This window comes from Gasterosteus aculeatus, chromosome 14, assembly GCF_964276395.1.
Source record: "Gasterosteus aculeatus chromosome 14, fGasAcu3.hap1.1, whole genome shotgun sequence".
Classification (NCBI taxonomy): Eukaryota; Metazoa; Chordata; class Actinopteri; order Perciformes; family Gasterosteidae; genus Gasterosteus; species Gasterosteus aculeatus.
In genome coordinates this window covers 10,950,213-10,977,677 of record NC_135702.1, presented here as the reverse complement: position 1 = coordinate 10,977,677, position 27,465 = coordinate 10,950,213, and the positions used below count along the sequence as shown (strand labels likewise).

Sequence of the window (27,465 nt, the reverse complement as noted above, 5' to 3'; positions counted from 1 at the left end):
ATCTCTGCAGGTACTCTGCCTTGTTTGTTCTGTTGTTTGGCTATTTCTACCGGATACACAGGAGGCGCGTAAACATAAACATAAATATCAGGCTTTTGTCTTACCAGCTATGAATAAAAGGCAGAATCTAACTATATTAATCATCATTTAAATGTAAAATACAACTAACTATACTGCAAAAAACATATTCCTTTACCTCCTTTGCTAGAAAGCGAGGAGGAGATATGAAACAAAAGCAAAAATGCTGAGTGTGATTGAGTCTCTCTTCTCGTCTCTTTATTGTATTACAGCATAATCTTGTCTGGTGTCTATCATTGATTTTGGTACTAATAGGCAGACAGTGGCTTCAGTGTAATGGGTTTAAAGAGGAAGATTAGTCCATAGGAGGTAGAGTACTGAGCTGCTGAGCCCTAATAAGGAAATGGAGGCAAAGTGAACTATACGTTAATGCATTTACAATTTAATTTAAATAAAAACATCAAAAGCTGCTCAGTTGTGTTAAAAGAAATACTGCTGCTCCTACTAGGATGATTATTGTTTGTACAGGACAGTACAGATAAAGCAAAAACTAATATTTTCCAAAGTCAAACAGTTGAAGATAAGGACAGTAAATAATCCCTACAATTTGGGTAAATCAAGCATGAGTTTGAGTGACATCTGGTGTTGAACTCTTGCAAAAACATGAAGCTCCTGAAAGCGCACGAAAGATCCAGTGACTTCTGCACTCCAGAGAAACAGCTCCTTCCAGTGGAGTGCTCCGGTAGTGACAGGAAAGTTCCTGAAGACTCTGGACCTCCTCCAGTTAGGGTATAAAAGCTGGGACAGTCTCACTGTGGGGACAGAAAACAGCACAGAAGAGACAACATTTCAACAAGAAGACTGAACACTAAAGCCGCACTGAAGATGCTTTGCTCTCATGGATTCCAGTCCGCCCTCAGTCCATTCACGGGCCTCCACTGGCCTGCACGCAGTCTGTGGCCAGATGTCAAACCTCTGCTCCACCAGCAGGATCTACTGCAGAGAAACCTACAGGACCTCCGCAGCAGTCTGGATCTGATGGACAAACTTCATCAGGAGATGCTGCAGGAGACGGAGCCTTTCCAAACCAGCGTGGCCCTGCAACCGGTCTCCTGCCAGCTGGACACAGAGGGGGAGAACTTTGACCTGAGCCTGGACACTCGAGGATTTTCCCCAGAGGAGCTGTCCGTCAGGCAGGTGGGCCGCAAGCTGAGAGTCAGCGGGAAGACGGAGAGGAAGCAGGAGGACGGGGAAGGCTCCTACTCTTACAGCCACCAGGAGTTCAGACAGGAGTTCGAACTGCCAGAAGGGACGAACCCCGAGGCCGTCACCTGCCGCCTGGCTCCAGACGGGAAGCTCCACATCCAGGCAGCCAGAGCTCCACAAGGGGACGAGAAGGAGAGAGAGCTGACCATCCAGAGGAGCTCGGAGGAGAAGACACAGCTGAGTGTGTGTGCACAGACACAAGGCAGCAGCACACAGAAACTGGAGACATCTGCTGGGTGTTCAAGCCGTGTACAGTAACTGTGTTGAACGAACAATCTGTTTCATAAATTGTATGATCAATAAACCTATTGAAATTTTTCCAGCATTACCTGATATTTTTGATTTTTTGTACATGGACACACTTTTAATATCATGGCTTATATTTCGATGGATAAAAGTATTATACTACAGATACAGTCCACAGGAAATATATATTTTTTTGATTAGCGGGACATTACCGGCTCATTACCGGCACATTTTGATTTCTGATTTTTTTTTATTTGTAAAACTACTTTACCAAGAAAATAGCTGACATACGCTCCTCCTTCTCAAACCCACCTCCAACTTTTCGCGTCCCACCGACTTCACCTCTTTCGCCCTCACTTTCCTCTTTCACCGCCCTCTCTCCTAACCAAATTCTTACCCTAGTAACCTCTGCCCGTCCGACCACCTGCCCTCTTGACCCCATTCCATCACATCTTCTACAATCTATCGCACCTGACCTTCTTCCGTTCCTCACCTGTCTCATCAACAACGCTCTGTTATCTGGCTGTTTTCCCAATTCTCTGAAGGAGGCAAGAGTCAACCCTCTCCTGAAGAAACCCACCCTCAACCCATCTGAAGAAAACAACTACAGACCAGTCTCTCTTCTTCCCTTTTTGTCCAAAACCCTTGAACGTGCTATCTTTAATCAACTCTCCTCTTATCTCCACTGTAACAACCTCCTTGACCCCCACCAGTCAGGTTTCAAGGCAGGCCACTCCACAGAGACTGCTCTCCTTGCTGTCTCAGAGCAACTCCACACTGCTAGAGCCGCCTCTCTCTCCTCTGTCCTCATCCTTCTGGACCTCTCTGCTGCATTTGACACGGTCAACCACCAGATCCTTATTTCCTCCCTTCAGGAACTTGGTGTCACAGGCTCTGCTCTCTCCCTTCTCTCGTCCTACCTCGACGGCTGCACCTACCGGGTAACCTGGCGAGGATCTGTGTCAGAACCTTGTCCTCTTACTACTGGAGTTCCTCAGGGTTCCGTGCTGGGTCCCCTCCTGTTTTCGCTTTACACAAACTCTCTTGGCGCTGTCATTCGCTTGCATGGCTTCTCTTACCACAGCTATGCCGATGACACCCAACTAATTCTCTCCTTCCCTCACTCGGACACCCAGGTGGCGGCTCGGATCTCTGCCTGTCTAACTGACATCTCCCAGTGGATGTCCGCCCACCATCTGAAAATCAACCCCGACAAGACTGAACTACTTCTCTTTCCCGGAAAAGATTTGCTTACCCAGGACCTGACAGTCAACTTTGGAAACTCCGTACTAACGCCCACTTTGACCGCTAAGAACCTCGGCGTCACACTCGACAGCCAACTCTCCCTGACTCCCAACATCACCGCGACAACGCGATCCTGTAGATACACGCTCTACAACATCAGGAGAATACGTCCCCTTCTCACTCAGAAGGCAGCGCAGGTACTGATTCAGGCTCTTGTCATCTCCCGCCTGGACTACTGCAACTCCCTCCTGGCAGGTCTCCCTGCCACCGCCATTCGACCTCTGCAGCTCATTCAGAATGCAGCAGCTCGACTGGTCTTCAACCTTCCGAAATTCTCCCACACTACTCCACTCCTCCGCTCTCTTCACTGGCTACCGGTGGCCGCCCGCATCCAGTTCAAAACATTGGTGCTCACGTACCATGCTGTGAATGGATCGGGTCCAGCTTACATCCAGGACATGGTCAAACCCTACATCCCAACCCGCACTCTCCGCTCTGCATCTGCAAAACTACTCGTCCCTCCCTCACTGAGAGCAAAACACTCGACTAGATCTCGACTCTTCACTGTCCTTGCGCCGAAATGGTGGAACGAGCTCTCTGAAGACACCAGGACCGCAGAGAGCCTTCACATCTTCCGCCGCAAACTAAAGACACACCTCTTCAGACTCTACCTCGACTAAAGACTAACAAATTGTAGCACCTAAATTGTACTTGTAACGTCACTCATCTATAGCAAATTGTAAATTGGCTTATTTGAGGAAATTGCACTTTCTTGTTTCTTGTTCTCCTGAGTTTGTACCCTATGGTTGAATGCACTTATTGTACGTCGCTTTGGATAAAAGCGTCCGCTAAATGACATGTAATGTAATGTAATACACTCTCTACAACATCCGGAGAATACGTCCTCTTCTCACTCAGAAGGCTACCCAAGTACTGATTCAGGCTCTTGTCATCTACTACTGACTACTGCAACTCGCTCCCGGCAGGTCTCCCTGCTACCGCCATTCGACCTCTGCAGCTCATCCAGAATGCAGCAGCTCGACTGGTCTTTAACCTTCCGAAATTCTCCCACACTACTCCACTCCTCTGCTCTCTTCACTGGCTACCGGTGGCTGCCCACATCCAGTTCAAAACATTGGTGCTCACCTACCATGCTGTGAATGGATTGGGGCCAGCTCACATCCAGGACATGCTGAAACCCGACATCCCGACAAGCACTCTCCGCTCTGCATCTGCAAAACTGCTCGTCCCTCCCTCACTGAGAGCAAAACACTCGACTACATCACGACTCTTTGCTGTCCTTGCTCCGAAATGGTGGAACGAGCTCTCTGAGAACACCAGGACCGCAGAGAGCCTTCACATCTTCCGCCGTAAACTAAAGACACACCTCTTCAGACTCTACCTCTACTAAAGACTAACAAATTGTAGCACTTAAATTGTACTTATAACAGCTCTTATCTATAGCAAATTGTAAATTGGCTTATTTGAGGAAATTGCACTTTCTTGTTTCTTATTCTTCTGAGTTTGGTTGAATGCACTTATTGTAAGTCGCTTTGGATAAAAGCGTCAGCTAAATGACATGTAATGTAATGTAATATATACTAAAAGAGATATAGGTTTCCTAGATTCACCCATATATACAATAGGCATGATCTATGTATGTTTATTGTAATAATGGGAAGGGATTTTTCGATTTCTCTATATTCTCTTTAGAACGATTCGGTCTCAATTCAGAAAAAGTCCATCTCGCGCGAGATATTTGCTCGCTCGCGGAGCGTGAACTTCCTCGCGCTCGAAGGTGTTTTCTACATGCTCGCTGTTTTTCTTTTTGACAGTAAGGGGGCGGAGCCAGTCACCATGGTCTCTACACCTAATTGGTTAAAAAAACCCCGTTTTTGGATTGGCTGGAGTGATGCATTCACACAACTATAGAAGCCCATTTCCGCACTAATGTAAGGGGATAAAAAAAATTATGAGATAAAACGTTGTCAAAAAACAAACGCCCCCCTTCGGTAATCGTAGTGGACCGTGGATGACAACCAGCTACAACCATCATTTACCATCATTACCGGCACATTACGAGCAATGCGTCCAGCTCGCAGACCGGTCCGTCAGTCTGAACATGAATATCTTGCCAACTTTACCGAACTATGGAGGAGCCTGCGCATATCTTACCTCATTATTTCGATTTTTCAAAAAGTCGATCCGTATTGAAAGTTGGCATGATAATCACAGATTTACTGACTTTTATTGACTTTTTTCCGGTATTTTACAAATACGGACCGGTCTGAGACTGAGAGCAGCTTTTTCTTAATTTAAAAGAAAAATGTATCTGTTTAATATTTTTTTACATAGGCTACTTCCATATTGTGTTGAAATGCAAGCTGCATTAGTTCTTGCATTGTTGATAGAAAATCATATTTGTGACAAAGATTTTTTTTTCTCTTATAAAAAATTAGAGAAGGTAATTCATCTGTTGACTTTCTTTAATTATCAAATAAAGTAGGAAGTGATTAGCAACCTCTCAGTAGCAAACTCAGATTTGAGAAAAAATTTAGAAAATTGAGATGCATCGATAATCGTTTTATCAGTTTAGAATCGATAATCAGTTTAGAATCGAATCATTGACCTTTGAATCGGAATCGAATCGAATCGTGAGGTGCCAAGAGATTCCCACCCTTAATAATGGGCATTATAGATGACTATATAATTCATACATTTAATATCAGTATTAGCAGTCGGGTTAAATTTCTACTGAGCGTAGGTTTGCGTCTTTAATCCAAAACATACGTTGGGCGCCAGACAGGCAAATAATATACGTTATTCCCTGTCACATTTATAATTGTATCCTCCAAACAAGGCGCAATTATTAACCCGACCAGCTGGGAAACATAAATCAAATCTCACAAATACAAACAAGGAAGCCAATCCAATCAGGAAAAAACAGCTGTATTAGAACGAAAAAAGAGCGGTAACTCATGAGTCACCGATTGATCCTGTTCATAAAGTTCATGTCTCATAAAGTCTGATGTAAACAATTTACCTTAGAATGCAGGAAATCAAAATGGAGTATGTATTGAAATTATAGTTTGTTAATTCTTTAGCAATGATACATTACTAAAAATTCCAGATTATTTTTGATAGAAAATTATGAATTTATTATTTAATCATTGACGCAAAACTTTTTTCATTGTCATTGTGATTGTAAATTCTCATAATATAAAAGTAAAATACTGTCCTTTCTAACCTTTATGTTTATTTTCCATGTATTTCTTCCTAAAGCGACTGAAATGTGGAAATGAAATATTATTTTGTATTACAAAATGAAATGAGAAGGCTTTACATTCAAATAAGTTTATTGATCATACAATTTATGAAACAGATTGTTCGTTCAACACAGTTACTGTACACGGCTTGAACACCCAGCAGATGTCTCCAGGTTCTGTGTGCTGCTGCCTTGTGTCTGTGCACACACACTCTGCTGTGTCTTCTCCTCCGAGCTCCTCTGGATGGTCAGCTCTCTCTCCTTCTCGTCCCCTGGTGGAGCTCTGGCTGCCTGGATGTGGAGCTTCCCGTCTGGAGCCAGGCGGCAGGTGACGGCCTCGGGGTTTGTCCCTTCTGGCAGGTCGAATTCCTGTCTGAACTCCCGGTGGCTGTAAGAGTAGGAGCCTTCCCCGTCCTCCTGCTTCCTCTCCGTCTTCCCGCTGACTCTCAGCTTGCGGCCCACCTGCCTGACGGACAGCTCCTCTGGGGAAAATCCTCGAGGGTCCAGGCTCAGGCCAAAGTTCTCCCCCTCTGTGTCCAGCTGGCAGGAGACCGGTTGCAGGGCCACGCTGGTTTGGAAAGGTTCCGTCTCCTGCAGCATCTCCTGATGAAGTTTGTCCATCAGATCCAGACTGCTGCGGAGGTCCTGTAGGTTTCTCTGCAGTAGATCCTGCTGGTGGAGCAGAGGTTTGACATCTGGCCACAGACTGCGTGCAGGCCAGTGGAGGCCCGTGAATGGACTGAGGGCGGACTGGAATCCATGAGAGCAAAGCATCTTCAGTGCGGCTTTAGTGTTCAGTCTTCTTGTTGAACTGTCGTCTCTTCTGTGCTGTTTTCTGTCCCCACAGTGAGACTGTCCCAGCTTTTATACCCTAACTGGAGGAGGTCCAGAGTCTTCAGGAACTTTCCTGTCACTACCGGAGCACTCCACTGGAGGGAGCTGTTTCTCAGGAGTGCAGAAGTCACTGGATCATTCCAGATCGTTTAGGAATGCCGCTGTTGGAAATACTCTTGTGCAAATGCTATTATTTCAAATGAAGATTTTACTCGCAACACAGAATTAAGTTGAGAAAATTTGGTTATAGTGTTTCCGGATCAAATGATGAAGATTTCAAATATTCCCATTCTCTGATTTCTGTAATTTCTTCTTCGTCTTTTTTTGCATAAGTTGTTCTGAGAATAGAAATACATTCATTCAAAATTAGTTTAAAATATCAGAGATGGAAACAGGAACAACAAGGATTTGAGGAATTCAGGCAACACAAAAAGATATCCACATATAGCCTTTTTGAAATAGTCATTATAATAGGAATAGAGTGACTCCTGCATCGCCCTACCACTTACTTCTGAAGGAATACTCAGACTCAATGTTTGGTCTTTTCAGGGTGTTAGACGACAAAGGAATGTTTGTTTTGTGTCTGAGTATGAAACGTATTGTTATATCCTGAACATTATTTCATCACATCCTCCCCTGTCGTTTGCACATGTAACCACTAGATAGCAGCCTTTTCTTACATAGACCTGCTTCACCAGCAGCGCCGTCCTCCCAACAACAGCAACTCTCCAGCACGAGTTGTCAACCTGCTGGAACAAAGTATCACAATCGTTTCCCAACAAATAAAAAAGCTCCTCTGTACATCTATTATACACAGTTTCTACTTCAACACTGTAACTCTTGATTTGCACTTTTTGCTTATTATTTCTTGCACACATATTGGTGCTAGTTTTGATCAATTGTGAACATATTTATTTGACCATGCATGATTGGTAATGTTTTTTAAGTAAAACACTACCAATTAGTTATTCTGAGTGAGTTCTTCATTCTTCATTCATTTGATAGTATCTGACACCTGTCACCCGGCAGTATTTTTTGTTTGTGTACGGTCTACTTAGAAGACTGTGCAGTAAAGTAGGGCACCAGCACCGCAGAAGGCAGGATTTCAACCCACAGTCTTCTTTTCAACTCTTTTTTTTTTATCTACCCCCCCAAAAAAATAAATAAAAGAGGATCAAACCTCGACGGGCAAACACAGCGCTCTGCTGCTCCGGGATATCGTGTCAGTATATCTGACACAAAAAGAGAATATATGAGCTTTCTGAGGTTGGCGGGGGGGGAAGAACATTTTTATGCCAGGCGTTCACCTTTGGATGAACTCCGGAATGTGAAGGCAGGCTGAAATTGAGGAGGAGGAGGAGAACGAAAGATAACGGTAGAGGAAGGATGAGGAGGAGTTGGATTAGCAGGAGAAAGCAACGCTCCATGTAAATCATCCGCATTGTTCTCCTGATACTGCTGGGGTACACACACACACACACACACACACACACACACACACACACACACACACACACACACACACACACACACACACACAGCTATTACACAAAAATAATCTCTGGGACAAACTTACACTTCCTGTCTCAGTGTTTCCCTCACAAAGATGTTTTTTTTTAATGCGCCATAATCCCCCCTCTCTCCCCACGGAACACATAAAAGAGATATCCTTCTGTGTAAGTGGTTCTGACGGCCACCATCTCATCACAAACACACACACACACACACACACACACACACACGTAGAGCCGCTGGCTCATCAGCATGCAGTTATTCCTTTGGCACTGGATCGCAGGCTGTTAATTGGCCGCCAAGCCCAATGTGTGTGTGTGCGTGTGTGTGCGTGTGTGAGCGTGTTTGTGTGTGTGTGTGTGCGTGTTTGTGTCTGTACTGCAGAGCCGGGGTGGCTTAGAAATTCCCGTCACGTCTCGGAGCCTCGATTAAGACGTTGCTCCAGTTTTCCAGCAGACAGACATGTGGGGAGGAGGGGGAGAGGGGGGGGAGAGGAGGGGGAGAGAGGTGGAACGGGGGGTGGGTGGGGTGAGAGGCATGCAGCAGGGAGGTGGGGGGGAGATGAGAGAACACCAGAAGAGTAGGAAGGGAGGTGATGAGGCGGGACTCGTCAACAGAAGGGAAAAGTGAAGGGCACGAGAGATGTGGTGAAATGCTGCAGTGGTCCTGCGCGCGTGTGTGTGTGTGTGCGTGTGTGTGTGGAACTGATAACACTCCTGTGCTTCCTTCCCTATCTCCATCATGGAGATGTTGGGCGTCTGAAGGAGAGTTCCAGAGGTAAACTGCCTGTTCCTTTTCTGCACTGGGTCAAGTGGTACACTGAGTTTTGGTGCAGGAGGACGTCGGCCCCCCGTTGATAAAAAGTCAGCATAACAAGTTAAGCCTGACGGCTGAAGACGAGCAGGAAGGGTTGCGATACAGGGTCGCTTTAGTTTCCCTACATCTTACTGGGAGAATAAGACTTGGTGCGTTTACGGTGAAGTGATGAGGCCCTTTGAAGCGCGTAGAAAGGATGCCTCAGAAGAGGCGCAGCAGAGGAAGTGGTGCTGCGTTGTTTTGGAGCCACAAAGTCCACAAAGGGGGGAAGTCAACGTGAATGGACACGTGAGGCCGCTGCCTGTGCCCAGTTTTTAACTGCCACACTGACTGAACAGCTATTCCCCATTTATTGACGTAGTCCAACCGCACACGCGTCTACGGAAGTAATATTACTGAAGTTTGGCAGTTGCGTTGACGTCTCGTTTCACAGTGTGCACAAACGGACTGAAAGGAATTTTGTTTATTGACCAATGCTACCCCCCCGCTCCCACCCATAACCCCACGGGTATTGTAGTCTATAAACTTCCTGGTTGATGATTTTGTGGATAACACAGAGACGTAATTTTATGGGAGATCTACAAAAACGCACACACATCTTTGTTGCTACTGACACTTTGCAAACTCCTCCAGTGAGAGTGAGGGAAAAAGTTAGTAGAATAAATAACGGACAACATGAAGAAAACCGGGTATGATAATGTTTTAGAAAAATGAGATGGCAAAAACAACTACACAAAAAGACACACACAAACGGTGTGTTAGGGAGCTGGCAGCAGAATAATTTAAAGGTTATAGATTCCAAACTTTTGGTTTGTGCCCTAATGAAGCCATGAGAGACTTCTCGATGTTTCTGGGTCGCACGATACATAAACTCCCTTTCAAATGCATGCGCACATACTGTGCACACACACACACAGATTTCACTGCAGCTCGCCTGTTGTGTAACCATGCCGGTGAGAGCGAGACAGGAGCAGCAACTCTGTCACTCAGACACTGATTCCACGCCGCTCTTTCCCAGCTGCGGCGTCCGAGTGGCTTGTTTTGGTTTGTCGTCCGCCGACATCGACTGCCCGCCGGCTTCCGAGCAGGAAATAAATAAAAGGGCCCTTGTTGTTGGCCCTTGAGCTGAAACCCGGTGGACATGGGGTCACCTGCAGCGCGAGCTTGCAGTTCCTGAACCCATGACATTAAAAATGGAATTAAATTAGATAAATGAAACGATACTGTCTCGCTTAATTGGCCTCATTTGTTACCTACTTTTGACTTCCTTAAAAGGTCAGAGATAAGGGTTAATTAAAGGGCCTGCTGTCTCTGCTCTTTTGTGAAAGCATTAGTTTTCGCCTTTGGCTTTGGTGACCTTGATTGTCCTTCATTTTACACGAGAGTAAAAGCAAATGTGACCCACCTGCTATTGAGGACTCGCTGTGTGTGCGTGTTTTTGCGATAGGCTGTGGTCTAAGTGATCTCAAGGTGCTATCATGTTTGTTTGATGGAGGATAATTAAATAGGTAATAGATACCAGCCGGCTCTCATCACTATCGATTCATTTGCACACAAACACCCACACACAGACACACACACACACACACACACACACACACACACACACACACACACACACACACACACACACACACACACAGGCTCAATACCCTGAAGCCACTGGTCTCTAAGAGGAGATGTCTGATACTCCCACATCAGCTATCAACAAGCTTTCATGTTTTAATGGGTCTGTTCAACCTAATCCACGTTAGCCCCCCATCCTTCATCGCCCCCGCCACCACAAGTTCTACAGTGCAGTTTAAGTCACATCACTAAAAAGTGTTTGTTTGATGGAAATTCAAACCGATAATCCCACAAAAGACCCACCACAATCATTCTGTGGGCCTCAGATCTGTAAAGCCGAAAGCGAAGCCAAACTACTGGAATGATCACAACGCAAAGGGAGGAACACATCTAGAAAAAAATACCGAGACGTTCACTGCGACAACTCCATATACGAAGAGCGCCGCTCACAACACTAAACAAGACAAAGCTGGATTCTGCATTTCGAAGCAAACACATGACAGTGGGAGACCTGCCACTCATCACTGTGGCGGAGACTAAATGTATTATTCGTGTGGCACCCGGCTATGTTGAGCACTTGCTTTAGTCAGAGAGAGTCATCTTTATTCTTATTTCAGCCCGATTTCACGTAAAATTACCAAAACCCCCTTTTAGCACTTTACATATATTGTGGTAGTTATGTACAGGGGTAAATGGGTTGGAGGAGGTCGGGGTGAATGCAACATAGGACTTACACCCAGGAGAAAGTAAACGTCACTGTCGATATATTTCAAATTATGTGGGACGAAGATCATTTGCCTAATTTGGATACCTCTCTCTGAATACACTGAGGAACACATTCATTGACATCTAAATTACAATACGTTTTTCGCTTCGACAGATCTGTTGCAGCAAAAATAAAGCGCATGCAGTGTGTGACTTTTCACAGTGCATCGCTTAATTTCTCACAAGCGTCATCAAGCGGGACTCGCTTCTCTGCCTCGCGTGCGCCTTTGTTCTCTACACGCGTGCACCTCTGTTCCCCGTAATGTGTTTTGTTTGTCCGTGGTTCTGTATGACAATGATTTGCCGTGATGGATGATAGTGACCCAATAATGGTGACAAGGACACAACATTAACATTGAAGCAGGGACAATGGCTCCGCAGCTGCGTGGCCACTGCATTATTCAGACGGGACGGATGGATGGAGAAAAGCGGAAGGGGAAAAAAAAACGCCGAGCGGGAACATCAGGGGACAGGAAGGAAGGACGAGATGAGGGACGACGGAAAGTGGGGGCGGGAGAAGGGATGCGTAAGGGGCGATTTATGGGAGTAGAGGGGTGGACGGAGGGAGGCTGCGCAGATGTGAGGTACGGTAGAGAAGGATGGTTGTGATGGAGGGAGCATAGGGGGAAAGAGCTGGAGATGAACTGACAAAGGGAAAGGTACGAAACAAGCGTCTGAATGGGTGATGTAGTATTTGTGTGGGATCTCTAAGATACGGGAGCCCTTAGCCAAAGCATAAAGTTAAGCAAAATGTCTCCTATGCTCAATGATATATGAATTATACAGAGGGTTACAATACAAGAAGCTTAAACTATACTTTCTTTAATATAATTGTTGGTCTTTTGCAAGTTACTCAATGTCTCTAACAACTCTGTCCCATGGAATTGCTACGCTACTGTAGCAACTTACAATAACTACATCTTATTTACCCGCACATCTGGAGGAAAAGTGGTAAAAGAGCAATAAGACCGCACACCCACACACACACAACGACCCCCCGATACCCTCCTTCGCCCCTGCTGATCTATTAATGGAGACACTATGGGGACACATAGATAAGGCCTCTCATTGCCACAGTACTGATCTGTAATCACCACTGTCTTTCATCAAGGAATACGACAAACTGGGCCCCCGAGGACCGGTATTTGATGCTGAAGCAGTATCTGTTCACTGAATCTCTGCGGTTTCCCGAACACAGTTATCTCCATGAGAAATATCCTGTTTACATTGCTGTCTAGACTTTAATTGTATGTGTTTATTTGCCTATTAAATAGCCTGAAACAAACCCTGGTCTGAAAAAATCAATTTCACCATCTGAATAATTAGTTAAGATGTAGGAAACTTTTTTGGAATATATATATATAGAAACATATTGCTGATGTACTTATTTGTGCCATTACAGATTTTTGTTGTTGCTGGGTGAAGCCAGAACGCTTTTTGCCAATGAGGTCAGGAGGTTTGGTATCGCAGTTCCTGTGTTTGGTCCAATCAGGGTCTATTTTAAGTTTTGCTCGATGTTAAAATTTGTTCCGTCTTGCCTTTGGTGTCAGCTAGCTGCTAAAATATGCATGGTTTGGACTTTTCACCTTTCCGATTTTTATTCCTTGTATAAATCAAAGGAAAATGGAGCCTTTTATGGTTGGAGCTCATCCATGTTTGATGTGCAGCCAGGAGGGAGACCTAGATAATAGAAGCTATCAGAGACATACAGCACTCTCTCTGTGTGTGTGTGTGTGAGGGGTGGTGAGGGGGAGGGGGTGTTTGGGAAGGCATGTGTGTGTGTGTGTGTGTGTATCATCTTTTGGATTTTGTTTCATTCCCAGGCATTAATGGACTTGAATGTATTACGACATATACTTTCAGAAGGTCTGCCGCTGTGCTAAATGGGTTCACACCCACACACACACACGCGCACACACACACACACACACACACGCACACGCACGAACACACACACACACACACACACACACACACACACACACACACACACACACCCTTGCATGCTTGTATTTAATAATCATATTTAAAATTTTACTCCAGTAAAATGCAACAGCATGAGAGCGAATAAGCCACCGTGCCAAATGAGGTCAAGCAGTCCAGACTTCCCTTCTCCTCTACTTCAGACAGATGTGAAAAGCAGAACGAGGTTTGAAATGTCTGCTCTGGAAAGTGCTCGTCTCAACCTTCTCCATCACTCATTCTGTCTTTATCCATTCGGACAAATTCATCCATTCAAAGGACTTCAAACGCTCATTGATTTTTCTGCCAGGGTGCGTACAAAAATAAGAAGAAAGCACCTCTCGGGGAATATCACTCAGGGAAAAGCACAAAGTGACGGGAAAGCGATTCATCGTCAACTGTGCAATGACAGCTGATCGTCTGCAGGGGTTTTCGTCACAGATACTTTGCTCATATCTCCATTTTTGCATTTAGTTGTCCGCTGCGGGGCAAAATCAATAGTCATTATAGAAACATGACTTAATAATGACACATTACGCACTGTATCGAGCACTACTTTTGAAGCAGAGGTCAGACCACTTATTTCTCAGTGATATATTAAAGCAGCTGGTGTATATAAAGTACATATTGCCAACAGGTGTATTTTATTTAAACCAAGATAGCAGCAACACCTTATTATGAACATACCTGCAAGCTGTTGAGATTGTTGTTGTGATTTTCCCCATATACTTTATTACAGTAGTTAGGGCAAATTTTTAGTTTGTGAAAAGTTACAGCCATTATTACAGGGGAGCTCCATCACCTTTTGACATCTGTTTAAAGATTATCTGCACAAAAAAGTATATATACACTATAAAAGTATAGCTGTTTTACCTTTTGTGACTCTAGAAACATTCATGCCACTTGAGTTGACATTTATAAGAATGAACAGAACAGAAACAATCAGTATCGCTGAGCACATTGGTGCCAGATTGTGACAAGGAAGAGGAATGTGTGGAGTAAAAAAGATGATCTATAGTTCTGCACCATACATTTTTTATTTCTTTTTTTGAATAATGAACGGCCCATTGTGAGTGAGTGGCAATGTGCTGACATCCAGCCTAATCATTTATTTTCTGTACCCTTTATTTTAAAACCACGGTTGGAGAAGTTCACGCATTTATCTTTAGTTAGATACTTTTACAGAATGATCCAGCCTTCCTGCAAATAAAACCATCTCAAAAGAATGTTGGAATGTCGATGTTTTGCAATTAAAAACCCCCACCAGAGACAGTGTGCAAGTCTCTGACGATAATCCCCCCGACATTGCTGTCAACCGTTTTTAATGGGACTGTGTCTTCTGACAGTAATTGCAGATATACTTTTTCCTGTCGTAAGCAAATACCTCACTATCCATTGGCCAGTGAGCATACGCCGAAATTCAAATACGTCACATAGAATTCTATGAAGGGTCACTTAAATACATATAATATGATGAATAACAATATATGGTGCTGGGTGAGATACTGGTGGACACACACTCAAATAGATGCACACGTACACACACACTTTTCACTGAAATGCAATGTGCAGGTGATGCATTGCAGTCATTAGTTTGTCTATGCAGAGCACAGTGGGTATTAAGATGAATGGGGAACTTCTCACAGACATTCATAGCTGTTAACACCAGTTTATACATATCTGGGGAAAACCACACAATTTTATATCATGCACTATAGTAAGGGGGTGTCATTTCTTTCTGCAATATGACTAGGATTCACATTTCTGCGGTGTGATGTGAGTCAATTTGGTCTTGAACATGTTTTTAATGCGAAGCTACAATCCTCTTCTGTACCAACACGTTCTAGGATCAAAGGATTTGTTATTTAAAGATTGGAACTGATTGAATTTTAATGAACAGAATACGACCTAATTACACATTTAACTGAGTGGATCAAAACCAACATCAATTCAATTAATTGAATATAATATGCAGATTTGAATCCCCGGAATGATGAAAATCAGTAGATTAGCCATTTAATATATTCAATAATGAATAGTTAATTAATAAAGATATTTAAAACTAAACAAATACATGTTCAGCTTGTGAGAAACAGCTGGCTGTACTCTTCCTCTGGGTGCTTTTACTGGGGTTGCTGCCTCTTTGCATTACTGCATTCAACATGGCAAACGCAGTTAGAATCCCGGGCAGGTGCACTGTGCCCCACTGTGAGGAATACCACAAGGTCAATGAATAAAGGTATGTGGCTCTGCATGTGGACGCAGTAGTGTTGTAGTGGGCCTCATATAAACAATTGCAAGGAATCTTGAATGAAGAGAAATGTCACTTATTGATGACATTTCTCTTAAAATGATGATATGATGGCATGCAAACATTATGTTAAGAGTCAGTCAGCGCTTCCTTCACATTTTCTTTTTTTCACGTTAGGCCTGCAGTTCGGTTTCACAATTTCATCAGTAACTGCTGACTGACTGATTCATGCACTCTCACAACATTAAAAAAACGTAAAGGGAGTGCGGCCAATTCATAGTGTGGTATCCTCAACACTGCTCCACATGCACACAGGCTCTGTGCGTGCATATTTACCCATGCCTGGCGAGGATGGTTATGGAGAATGTATGGCAAGCAGACGCTGTGTAGGACTATTCCCTCTCAGCCCTCAGTGGGTAATGTCAAAATAATTATCAGACGAGACAGCTCAGCGGGAAGGCAGCAGCTCTTCATTATGGGGTACTGAAGAGGACACAATACTGCCACAAATGTGGTCCAGCTATAGAAAGACATACGTTTTTTATTTTTTATTTTGTAGATCTGACATAATGTTATTCATATTTTTCAAACATTGCATCACATGCATTTTGAAAAAGTCCCTGCAGGTGATTTAACTTGAAAAGGGGTTTAGTGAGCATCCGAGACTATCACAAAGGAAAGCTACTTGGTTTTATGGAGGAAATAGGAACAAAGAGCGTGTGCCAAGCCACTTAAAACCCCCAGTGTATGTGTGTGTGTGTGTGTGTGCACGAAAGCGACGGACCTCATTAGACCAGAAAAAAAGCAACTGAATGCTTTGTGTGCGAGTTATTGTAGTTGTTATAAATATATTACCACCCGTGTCTCAGGTCAAACACACTTTCCTCTCACCTTGACGGACCTTCTACACACACACACACGCATGGATGCACATACACAGACTTAGACACACAGAGAGAACCCCCGCGCCAAAGGGACACTTCTGCTCATATGATTGACTGCTTCGAATAAAGGACCTTGGAAAAACATCTGGGCGAGTGACAAATACGTCCCCTTGGCTGCAGTTGTATGTAGGAGACAGACACTGTGGTTGAGACGGAGAACCAGAGAGAGAGAGAGAGAGAATGTTTGCGTGAGTTATCTTCAGTGCAACACAAAGAAGTGCCAGACTGTGACCGCTGTTGAGGTTTCTGTGTAAGCGCGCGTGTGTGTGTGTGTCCTTTCCAGCCACTTGACATCACACAGACCTCTGATGGCAGACTCCTCGGATCAGTAGCAGAAGGGATAAGGCTATTTACCAGCAGCTTATTTGCTCTGGGTCAGACCTCCTGTAACAATTTAATGGGTGTTAAGGGGTTGGCTGATACACAGAGGATTAAAAAGTAGGGGTCTATATCTGAACATATGAATGAATATAAGAAAAGTATGATACCAGGAGAAAACAAGGAGGATGTTTCATTGATCGATTGATGAAATTCATTCATTGATGAAAATATTGGCTCCCAAAACCTGCCCAAACTAGAACTATTTCAATGCCATTGACACTCTCTAAATGTATTAATAAAATGATTCAAAGTTAAAAAACAAAGGAACAAAACTTTGTTCCATAGACACGGTTTGTAATTAAGATGTAAATCCAAGGGAAATAGTGTGTGTGTGATCCAATCTACAGCAATCCACACCATGCTCAGAATAAAGGCACACAAAAACAAGCAATTAGCATTTCAACTCTTTCCTGGGAAAAAGATCAAAGAATATATGGTCATGTCTGCTTAAACACAGGACTGCCAATTTGGAACAACATCCTGCTAATCCTGCAACCCTAAAGAATAAACCTTTTCTTTAGTCAGTGAAAATCCATTAAATGCTCTCCACCATCAATTAAATACAGAAAATAAGCAAAAATATATATGAACGTGAGCACAGACAGAAATATGCATACTTACAAATATGCGTATATTCTGACACACAGACACAAAAGAACAATAGACACTTTGACCGTTACGCTTACACTGACAGCCAAGGTTCCGCTGAAGGTCATTTATAATGATTAAGCGAGGCATCCGTGCAATGATTTTCAAATGACCCTGGGGACGCCTCGACCACTGACACCTCTTCAATAGAAAATTACTTTATCTCGCCCTGCTATAGCAGAGTCTAGTCCGACACAGTGACAGTGTAATATACATGGACAACGTAAAGAGCAGCAGACTGAGGCAGGCGTGTAAATGCCAGCAGAAAGCTAGACGGGAAGCCCTAATGGAGTTCCCAAATGGACGTCATGCAGACATGAACGTGTACAGTCGGCCAGACGGGGCCGGTTGAAACACAAGGAGGCGGACGAGCAGGAGGGACTCGTGTGTGTGTGTGTGTGAAGGTGTTCATACATAGAGTGGGAGGAGGGGGAAGTTGGGCTTTCCCAAAGTCAGACACCCATCCAAGAACAGTCCCAGTCAGCACCAGTGGGACTACGGCCCCATTGCAATCCCAGCGTGCACGTGGCGTGCACATGTCCTCCAGCTCTTTTCTCCGAGCCGCTGATACGGAGGTTTCGGTAATAACCACGCTGATGGTGTGGTGGCTAATTTCACCTTCATGTGTGTGTCTAATAATCACCTTGAGCCGTCCAGGCAATGGATTCCCCCAGAGATCAGCTGGCCTTCATTTTATATCAAGGCCCACACACACACACACACACACACACACACACACACACACACACACACACACAACCATTTGTCAGTGATATTTACATATAAACTACTCTAGCAATGTAAGAACCACATCACCTTCAAACAGGATTCAAGGTTGACAAAAAACTAAATAATTAAAAGATGTTTGAATTAGACTTTCTTTAATGTACCACAAATGATATTTTACTACTAAACCATTTTCTACACACACAATGGTGTGAGTGGCTGACATCAGCAGCTAATGCGTCTGACGGACACATTGTTGCCTTGTCTTGCATCATCAGGTTTTAAAACATTGTTCATTTTACGGAGCCTCAAAGCTATAACCACTGTAACATTTTATATATATATATATATATATATATATATATATATATATATATATATATATATATATATATATATATATATATATATATATATAATTAGATATTTTGGATTCTGTTGTCAGCTATGATGCGGCATTGGCTGTAACTTTCCCCAAATGCCTCAGGACATGGGGCGGGGGGTATTATTTAGGGTGAATTTCTTTACTAGGGAGGTTTCATTTAATTTATATCAAAAGCCTTTTGATCCATCTAGCTCCTCCATCCTTTCCCCCCGTTCAGTCAACTCGACGAAGAGAAACTGATAACTAGCTTCGTTGTTACCATGACGATCAGTATTTCAACCAATAAATCGTGTCTTAATTGCACAGCCTGCAAACAACGTTCCACAATTACATTGTTGGGCTGAAATAGATGCTATAAATAAAAATAACAGGGGATATAAATACTGGCAAAACAAAAATGCTAACAAAGTACATTACAATACAATTGTAATGTACAATTGTCTTGTAGTTTTCTCTATTAACAGCATTAGCTGCATCCATACAACATGGCATTACTAATTGAAATATTCACTCAAAATGACGGCATTAAAATGACGGCATTAAAATGAAAGGTCTTGGCCAGGTATAATGTTTACATTGTTGCCATCCTAATTTGGTACGTTAGCATTTGCTAATAAACACCAAATTAAGTACAGCCGCTTTTTAGAACCAAAGTATTGGAACCAATATTTTTTCATTGTATTTTGTATTGTTGCAGAAAGTCTTCAACACAGACGCAATCGTCAGAAGGGAAGGGCCATAAATGAAGGACGCCGCGGTCCCGTCAATGAGGCAGATTATTCAACGTGATAACATGTTGTAGTTTCATTGAGCAAAGGCTTCAAAATTCTTGACAACAACATATTTTTTTATATTTTCAAAGGATTTATTGCAAAAATATAGAATTTAATAACACACTACAAAAACATCAACACAAACATAATACATGACAGTCTCAAGGACAAACCAATAGCACATCAATTGTATTGTTACTGTGCATTCAAAGATTCACAAAACAGTTATTCAGATCTTTAAAACATTATGTGTGAGTAGCTGATAACATGACCGTTGTCTTTGACCTGGGGGGGAAACCTAATAACCACATAACTGCTTTCGTAATGTTGATACTTTGAGGGAAAGCTGCGCAAGAAAACATATCGGAGTCCCAATGAAGTTACTCATTTTCCACTTCCTGAGAAGTTGAACACACGGTTGAAAAGTGGGTGGAGCCTTAGGGCATTGGAAGTATTTTTATATAAATTAGCATTTGGAAGTGAACCAGGTAATGTACGCAAATATTATATTTTTTACAAATAATGTCAGGTATTGCTTTTCTACATTTGCTAGAATTCAGCAGTACAAATGCAAGAAGTTATTCTGGAAATGTATATGAATATGAACAGAAATGAGATTTCCCTTTTCTGAATGTCAACTTCAAACAACAAGAAGTGTTTGCACAGATGTTATTGTAATCATGTAATTTGACAGTTACACATCTGGCGTAGCACTTCACTGCATGGAGTTGCAGCTGACAGTCAATGTGAAGTAAGAACACATCAATAAATCTTTACAAGTCTCTGATGGTTTTCTGTGCTTCGGGCAGAAATGAAGACGGCGATGATAAAATAATGCCGTTGCAAAACTGCTGAGAATTAATGAAGGTGTTTTACGCAACGACATCTATCAACTAAACTGTATGTGTATTGTTGTTTGCGAAGACAACATACCAATGGCAGCTTTCACCAACAGCGGCGATAGTGCTAAAGTTGCTACTGCCTGAAGTTGCCATCAGGGGTTTTAGTGCTATAAATCATATCAACCGCTCACTGAGACTTCTCTCAAATCCTGTGCTTACGTTTGTAGGAGGGTTTAATCGTTGTGCCGTACACAATGTGGTGCTCTACATCAATGACGCTTTAGTTTTCTATATATAGATAGATATATAACTTTGATTTGTTCTTAAAAATATGACCAATGCCTTGTGCTTAACTGTTAAATGTTACACTATGGGAAGCATTGAGAATATGAAGTGATATAGTCAGCATGAGGGAACTCATTAATCATAGTAATTGTAAAGTGGAGCAATAAGAATAACTTGAAAGTCAGTCAACTATAGACATTTGTAGTCAAACCAAGAGGGCACAAGATTTGTTAAAGTGCAAATTAAATTAGTTCCAAGATACACATTGTCAGACATTCTTCTTAATGCCTGAAGATATTGTCGGCAAAAAGCAAATAAATATTATTTTGGCAGGGGAGGAAAAATGGTGCTCATAATATGAGAGGCACTTATAAGGGTGTACTTTTCACCAATTGTTCATGGCACAGACGTAGGTTTTAAGTTGAAAATTATGTGAAGAGTGGTTGCAAAAAGCCAATAAGATGAAATTTGGATCAAAACACTGTTGAACTCAGATGTGGCATTATTTCAACTGTACATGCCTTATATTCTCAAATATAAAGAGGTGCACCACATCAGTGAAGCGTTTCCCCCCCGGCTACAGTTGAAATCTGCACAGCCACAATAGTCTACTCGCAGTACATTTGTGTTTTATTAACAAAAGTTGGGGGCACTTTTGAAGACAAGACTCTGACTTGCTTAAAAACAAAAAAAAAAAGATTTAAGATTCAATATTGCGGAATGGATCTTGTTCTTAGCGCATCGTATAACAGGAGCAACACCTCCAAAATGATGTACAGTATGTAGACTAAAGAGACTACGCAGATGTTTGTATTTCAAGCAAACCTTCACTGTTAAACCATTTTGACTTCTAAAAAACACATACCCATATAGTATACCAATTCAAATTACTCACATTGTTTTATGAAACCAGTCAAGGAGTATGATCTTCATCAGCAGGTGGAATAGTTCAAAAGCCCCAAGGGACTTTTTTTTGTGCCTTTTCCTCTGGAAGTCAGCGGTAGGTTTGAGTTTAAAAAGCAAAACGCATCGAGTAAAAAAGTGAAATTCCCCTTTAAAACATTACATTCTTCTTGTGTGCTTTTCATACAGTCAAATAATACCACTTCTTATAAAACTAGACTTACAATCTCATCATGTTTCGACTCTTAAGCCATAGCATCTGCACTGTGTGGAACCAAGAAAATATTAGCACATCATCTGCAAAGAGGATATATGTCGTCAGAACTGCTGTGTACGTAGTTGTGAAAATAGTCAAGTTTAAGCAATAAAGCACTGATTAGTAATGTATAATATATCATACCAAAGAGAAGTAAAGCAAAGGGTAGATGATTGACATCATTGTATACATATTTAAACCATTACCAGAATATTAGTTCATATGCCAATCCCTGTGCACACTCCTCTGGCTTTTTTTTTGAGACAACAGAGTAATTATTGCGGTCTCATTTAGGGCCGCTGAAAATATTTCTAGGTCTTGTACCAAAACTTGAAAGGAAATACAATAACCAACAACATAATATGAATATCTGATAATTCTGCAGACCCTTATAGGGGGACAGATGTGCTGGTTGCCCTTCACCTGACAGAAGCACAGGTCTAAGTAGCAGAAACGCTGATTTCAAATATGTCACAATTTACTAGTGTACACTTGATCAATACCAACTTGTCCACATAATGGTAGACATAAGAACAATGCTCCCTGCTTTAAATATAATATACATTATATACACTTATTACATGTAGCTGCTCAGTAGTCCAACAGAGTATTATGATGAAACAAACTGTCATCATTATTACTTTTTTTTTTTTTTAAACAAGAATAAATAAATAGATGATTATCAAGTTGATCAATATTGCCTCCTTATTTTCAGCAGTCCTGTTAGAGTGAGGTTCTGAGTGGCTGACATGTGGCGGAGAGACCCGGCACGATGAACTGAAGAGATTGTTGAGGGTTTTCTGCGGTACCTGAAGGTTATTGGTTAAGTGAAGGCTCTGTGAAAATCTGAGTGAACTCTCGAGTGAAGGCTGCGTTGGAATCCGAGTGAAGGTTTATTAAAATATCAGTAAACAGTCCCACTTGAATCTCACTGGCGGTTCAATAATCACATGAGCAAATGTTCCATCAGTGTCAAGTTCTCATCCATCCCAATGAAAAAGAAAACCACTGTTGGATTGAATGTTTCAACTGAACCCTACAGGAAGTGCCTTTTCACGTGTGACATTTCCATTAGCCTGCATGAAGGTTGATCAGAATCTGGATGAAGGATAAGCACAGGTTCCAGTAGAATAGTAGAGAAGTAAACAATTATCCTAGACTCTGAGTGACGCTCTGCTGGCAGAGTGTGTCTGAGTGAACGTTCCACTAAAACATGCGTAAAGTGTCCAGTTGGAAGGGGAAAGCTTGAAATAGCATCTTCATGGTCTAGCAGTTGATCTCCGGATGAGTTACGTAGGAATCCATCAAGATCTTAGTGGAGATTCCCAAGGATTAATAGGGCAAAGATGCAGGATAGCCAGCTGAACATCTTTGACAACGTGCAACCTCATTCAGAAGCTGGGTTTAAGCACCATATTGACAATGTCCTCCCCGCTCGACGCCATTTCCATATCAAACAAAGTAGAACGATACGGCAACCAGGTGTTGTGAAGTGCTATACATTCAGACAGAAGACCAGTAATTGGGTACAGTAATGCTTCAAGCATCGCTCCTTCCTTTCTTTTGTTGGTTCAATAACTCGTAACCCATGTGGAAAAAGCCAGACCTCGACAACTTCCTTGTTACTTAGTTGTATTTTTAAATGATAGCCCCTTTAAACAATAAACGCATTGTGTTGGAAGACAAGGAAGTACACAATGCTGAATGAGTCTTACAACTGCACTCGTGTCGTATGAAGACGTGCATGTGACAGGAAAGCACAGCCGCATGGCAAAGCAAAGACTGGAAGCTATGAACATGTTACTCGTGGTCCGGCATCATTCTCCCCCCGCCTGAGAATGGTTTTCGGTTCAATGTTTTGTGATGGAACAACACTTCCAGAGAAAAAAGACCGGAGAAACGTTTCGGATCACCCAAGATGAGCTGAAAAAGTTAAGTTTGAGCCCGCCGCATGAATCTGTATTCGAGATACAGCCAAGAAGAGCTGGCTGCTCTCGTTTGATCTGAAAGAATCCAAACAGTGCACAGAGATATCCCGATCCCAAATATACACACAAACTGAACAACTAGAATGAAAACTCTTCACTTCTGCTCAGCTCACCACCTTCTTTCCTTTATGTCGCTCCACTGCGCTTCAGCTCAGTTCGGTTTTAGTTCTGCGATGTCAAAAATCCCAGATGACACATGAGAACCAAAATGAAGAACGTGGACCTTCCAGTTTAGATCCGTATGCGCTGGGCTTCTTTGTCCGTAGAAAGTGCTAAGCCGCTCTAGGTCCAACAGCAAGTCTATTTGTCAAATGCTAGGTCCATATATGTGTGTGTGTGTGTGTGTGCGCATGCCTGTACATATGCATCAGATGTTTACAGCAGAGTTGGTGTTGTTCATATGGACTCTCATCTCCTGAATACTAGTGATGATTTTTTTTTGATGTCCAGCAAGGTTCACTCCTACTCTTCGCAGATCCCTGAAAAACAGCACAGAAACAGCAGGCCCATATTATGGAGTAGTTTGCTAACATTTAAAGAAATACGATGAAAAAAACACTGTATTTTAACTTTAAAGGTTTATTCATAGGGTTTTACGCCATTTTTGTTCATGTTGTCATAATATAAAATGTTCTCAAGAGGCTCACTTATTGTAGACATGCTGATTAAAGCAATTTAAAAAACTCTCATTATACTGATATGAAGTGTCTGGATGGAGTTATGCATTCATAAGTCAGACTGATATTCTGTGGCTCTCCCTTTGTAGACGCTGTCAGTACTGTAATGGGTGCGTGCTTTTTAGAAGTCAGCCAGTTCAACCTAGAGTTCCTATAGAGAACCCTTTTAACCACAAAATAATGATCCCTATAAAAACCGATGAGAAGGAGGTCCAGCATATTTTTTAACCTGAATCAATAAAACCAAAACCATCTGCACGGCTCAACATTCTGGTAACTCTTTGCGATTGCAGGTGTGTGGAAGAGGCCTTACTCTGATGTCATCTGAGCCACCGTCTCCAGTGAAGAATAACCTCCTTCCATGAAGAGCTCCGTGTAACGACCCATCTTGATGGAGTCGAGCCATTCCCCCACGGTCTGGCTCAGACTGCGGCAGTTCCCTTCTACACTGGCGTGCTCCACCAGCAGGTTGGAAACCCTGGTGCAAATGACGATACAGATTCAGTAGAAGTTCAGGGCTGAGCATAATAGTCAAGTCAGTCACCAGCGAGGCTTCGTTGTGCTATTTATGCATCATCACGCAGAAATCTCTTTGTCATTCAGCTCACTCTCCACGCTTTCCAGCGGACATGCTCATGCAAGCCAACAGCATTCTCCACGCTGCAGCTAGAACAAGGGGGTCAACAAAACGTGGAACAAAGAGACGCGTCCCTTTAGTCTGGCTAACTGTCATATGTTATTGCATGGGCTATTAGATATGCCATTGATTTATTGTCTGTGAAAGGAGGAAACAGAGAAGATCATTTCATTATCGCTCCAAAGAAATTGAGGCAATGAGGGTGTCCGACTAAAAGTCGGCTTTGTGGGACTTATAGCCGCTTCATGCCATTATACACTAATGCAATGTGCGTGGATGGTGGTGAAATACTAATTGAATATTTAAATGTTACGATAATCGAAAGATAACCCACTAAATACAATACAAACTAATGTGTGGTTTAAGGGGAATCTATTCACTTTCATTTATTTATCTCGTCTACTTCGCCAGCATGCAGCAGTTAACTGCTACGTCCATCCTGATTTAATTATGCAGCGACACACAACTTCTATAAAGACTCCATTTCTATTTCATCCGAATGGTGACGAGTCTATTAGCTTGCCGATTTGGGTTTGAGTCACTTTAGAATGATCAGGTCAATTAAAACAAAATGCATTTTCGAGATCAGAAGAATGTCTGTAACAACCAACATACATCACCGAAAGTCAACCGAAATTACATTAAGTAGCCTTTTACTAGCAGCAGGTGAAAACAATTGGCGACTGCTTGGATTAAAAAAATGTATATTTGTTACGTTGGCCTACAAGGAAATAAAAGGATAAACAAAAACACTTTGTGAATTCGTACCTGTGTGAGGAGTTGACCAGTTTCTTTAATGAGCTGGGATTGCGAATGAGTTTGTCTAGCAGACAGACAATCTCATCGAACTTGGGGCGGTTGCTGCGTTCTCGCTGCCAACAGTCCATCATGAGGTGGTATAGAGCCTCAGGGCAGTCCATGGGACCCGGCAACCTATAGCTCTCCTCTACTGCCTTTATAACCTGCAGACAGAACAGGGGGGGTTGACAAAGACAAATAAGGGTTAGGTTGTGGATTCAGGTTTGGCTCTGCAAGCACAAATTAGTTACCTTGATATAGACGTTGAGGAAAAGGAGAGAGATGGAGTGAGAAGGCAGCACAGAGTTTGCAATAAGGGTTTTGTCATGATGTGGTTCACTTCCTGTCTTATTTTGTAGTTTTCTGCCACTCGTGTCCCCGGGTAACTTCACTTCCTGCCTGGTCCTGTCATCCCCTGTGATTGTCGGATTGTTTCCACCTGTGTCCAATCACCTGCACCTCCCTAGTGTATTTAAGCAGTGTGTGTTGTTTGTCACTTGTGGCGTCATTGTCTATTGTCACGGATGTTCCCTGTCTTTTGTCCTGGATGGTCCTCGTTCCTGCCAGCCTTTTCCTCCCGGTACTTGTATGTGTTTTTGGCCTTTTGCTTTGTTGGAGTTTATGACTATTAAAGTCTTTTTGCTTTAAAGTCTGCGTTTGAGTCCTGCCGTTCTACCCAACCATGACAGTTTTAGGAATCGCCGTGGCAAACAGTCGAGTGTAAGTCTTGATCCATCCTGAATTGGACTTAAATGTCCGGAGCGTTAGCAACGACTATTGTCTTAGTAAAGAAATGGTGGAGAAATGTATATTCCAGAAATATTAAATCCAAAAATCCAGAAAAAGTTGATTCATTTTAAAATATGCTAATCAGTTTTCAAATTGGTTTGATGGACTGTGGACTTTAGAGAAGACTTCCAAATGTGTACACACGCAGTAAGAATGATGACCAAAGGTTAGGGTGGCCCCTGCCTCACGTGAGATCCCTACTGCCTGGACAAAGTTTGGAGAAGAGGACCTATTCCCATGGTATAGAGAGGATACAACGTGTTAGGCGCCCGAACATGTAATTACCTTTTCACAGCAGGCCTGCGACAAACAGCAGAAGTATTGTCACTCCCAATTTTAAATCTCCGGAGCAAATTGAACCCAGATGTTTGCTCCAGGGAAGCTCCTGCTCTCTATTTGACCCTGGGCTCAAACCTCCATGAAGTTAGAAAGCAAAAACGATCCCCCCTGCGAGGATCAACAAACAATATTTGTGTATTTGATACGCAGCACGGCTCGGTAATCATTTCCGCAAGTGAGAAGCACTGAATCACTGATATTTTTTTTTAGGGGGGGGGGAGGAGTTAGATGAATAATAAATAAATCCTGGCTCTCTCCGTCAAGACCCTGCAGTAAAAAGCTGTCTGGAGTTCTCAGTCTAGTTCAGCGAGTGCAAGAAACAGGAGGGAAATGATTCGTAGAGTTGAG

The 27,465-nt window shown here is 42.7% G+C and overlaps 3 protein-coding genes across 3 annotated transcripts in view; 1 reads left to right on the top strand and 2 right to left on the bottom strand.

Moving 5' to 3' along the window:
• Positions 1-858: 858 nt before the first annotated feature.
• Positions 859-1,612, top strand: LOC120831822 (heat shock protein 30-like). The gene has a single exon (XM_040197584.2). It carries the CDS (start codon positions 904-906, stop codon positions 1,540-1,542), a length of 639 nt encoding a protein of 212 aa, XP_040053518.2. The 5' UTR covers positions 859-903; the 3' UTR covers positions 1,543-1,612.
• Positions 1,613-6,113: 4,501 nt separating this feature from the next.
• LOC120831823 (heat shock protein 30-like) lies at positions 6,114-6,896 on the bottom strand. Its single transcript, XM_040197585.2, is given in 2 exon segments — positions 6,114-6,254; positions 6,257-6,896. Coding segments are annotated over 2 exon segments (666 nt in total). The 5' UTR covers positions 6,815-6,896; the 3' UTR covers positions 6,114-6,146.
• A 15,690-nt stretch (positions 6,897-22,586) lies between these two features.
• epha5 (EPH receptor A5) overlaps positions 22,587-27,465 on the bottom strand; it is a 48,601-nt gene continuing 43,722 nt past the window's right edge. Inside the window, exons 17-19 of the mRNA XM_040197869.2 lie at positions 25,960-26,153; positions 24,868-25,032; positions 22,587-24,356 (exon numbers count right to left, since the gene is read on the bottom strand). Of these exons, the coding sequence (XP_040053803.2) occupies positions 24,245-24,356; positions 24,868-25,032; positions 25,960-26,153 (471 nt within the window). The 3' untranslated portion in view covers positions 22,587-24,244. The remainder of the gene's footprint in view (positions 24,357-24,867; positions 25,033-25,959; positions 26,154-27,465) is intronic.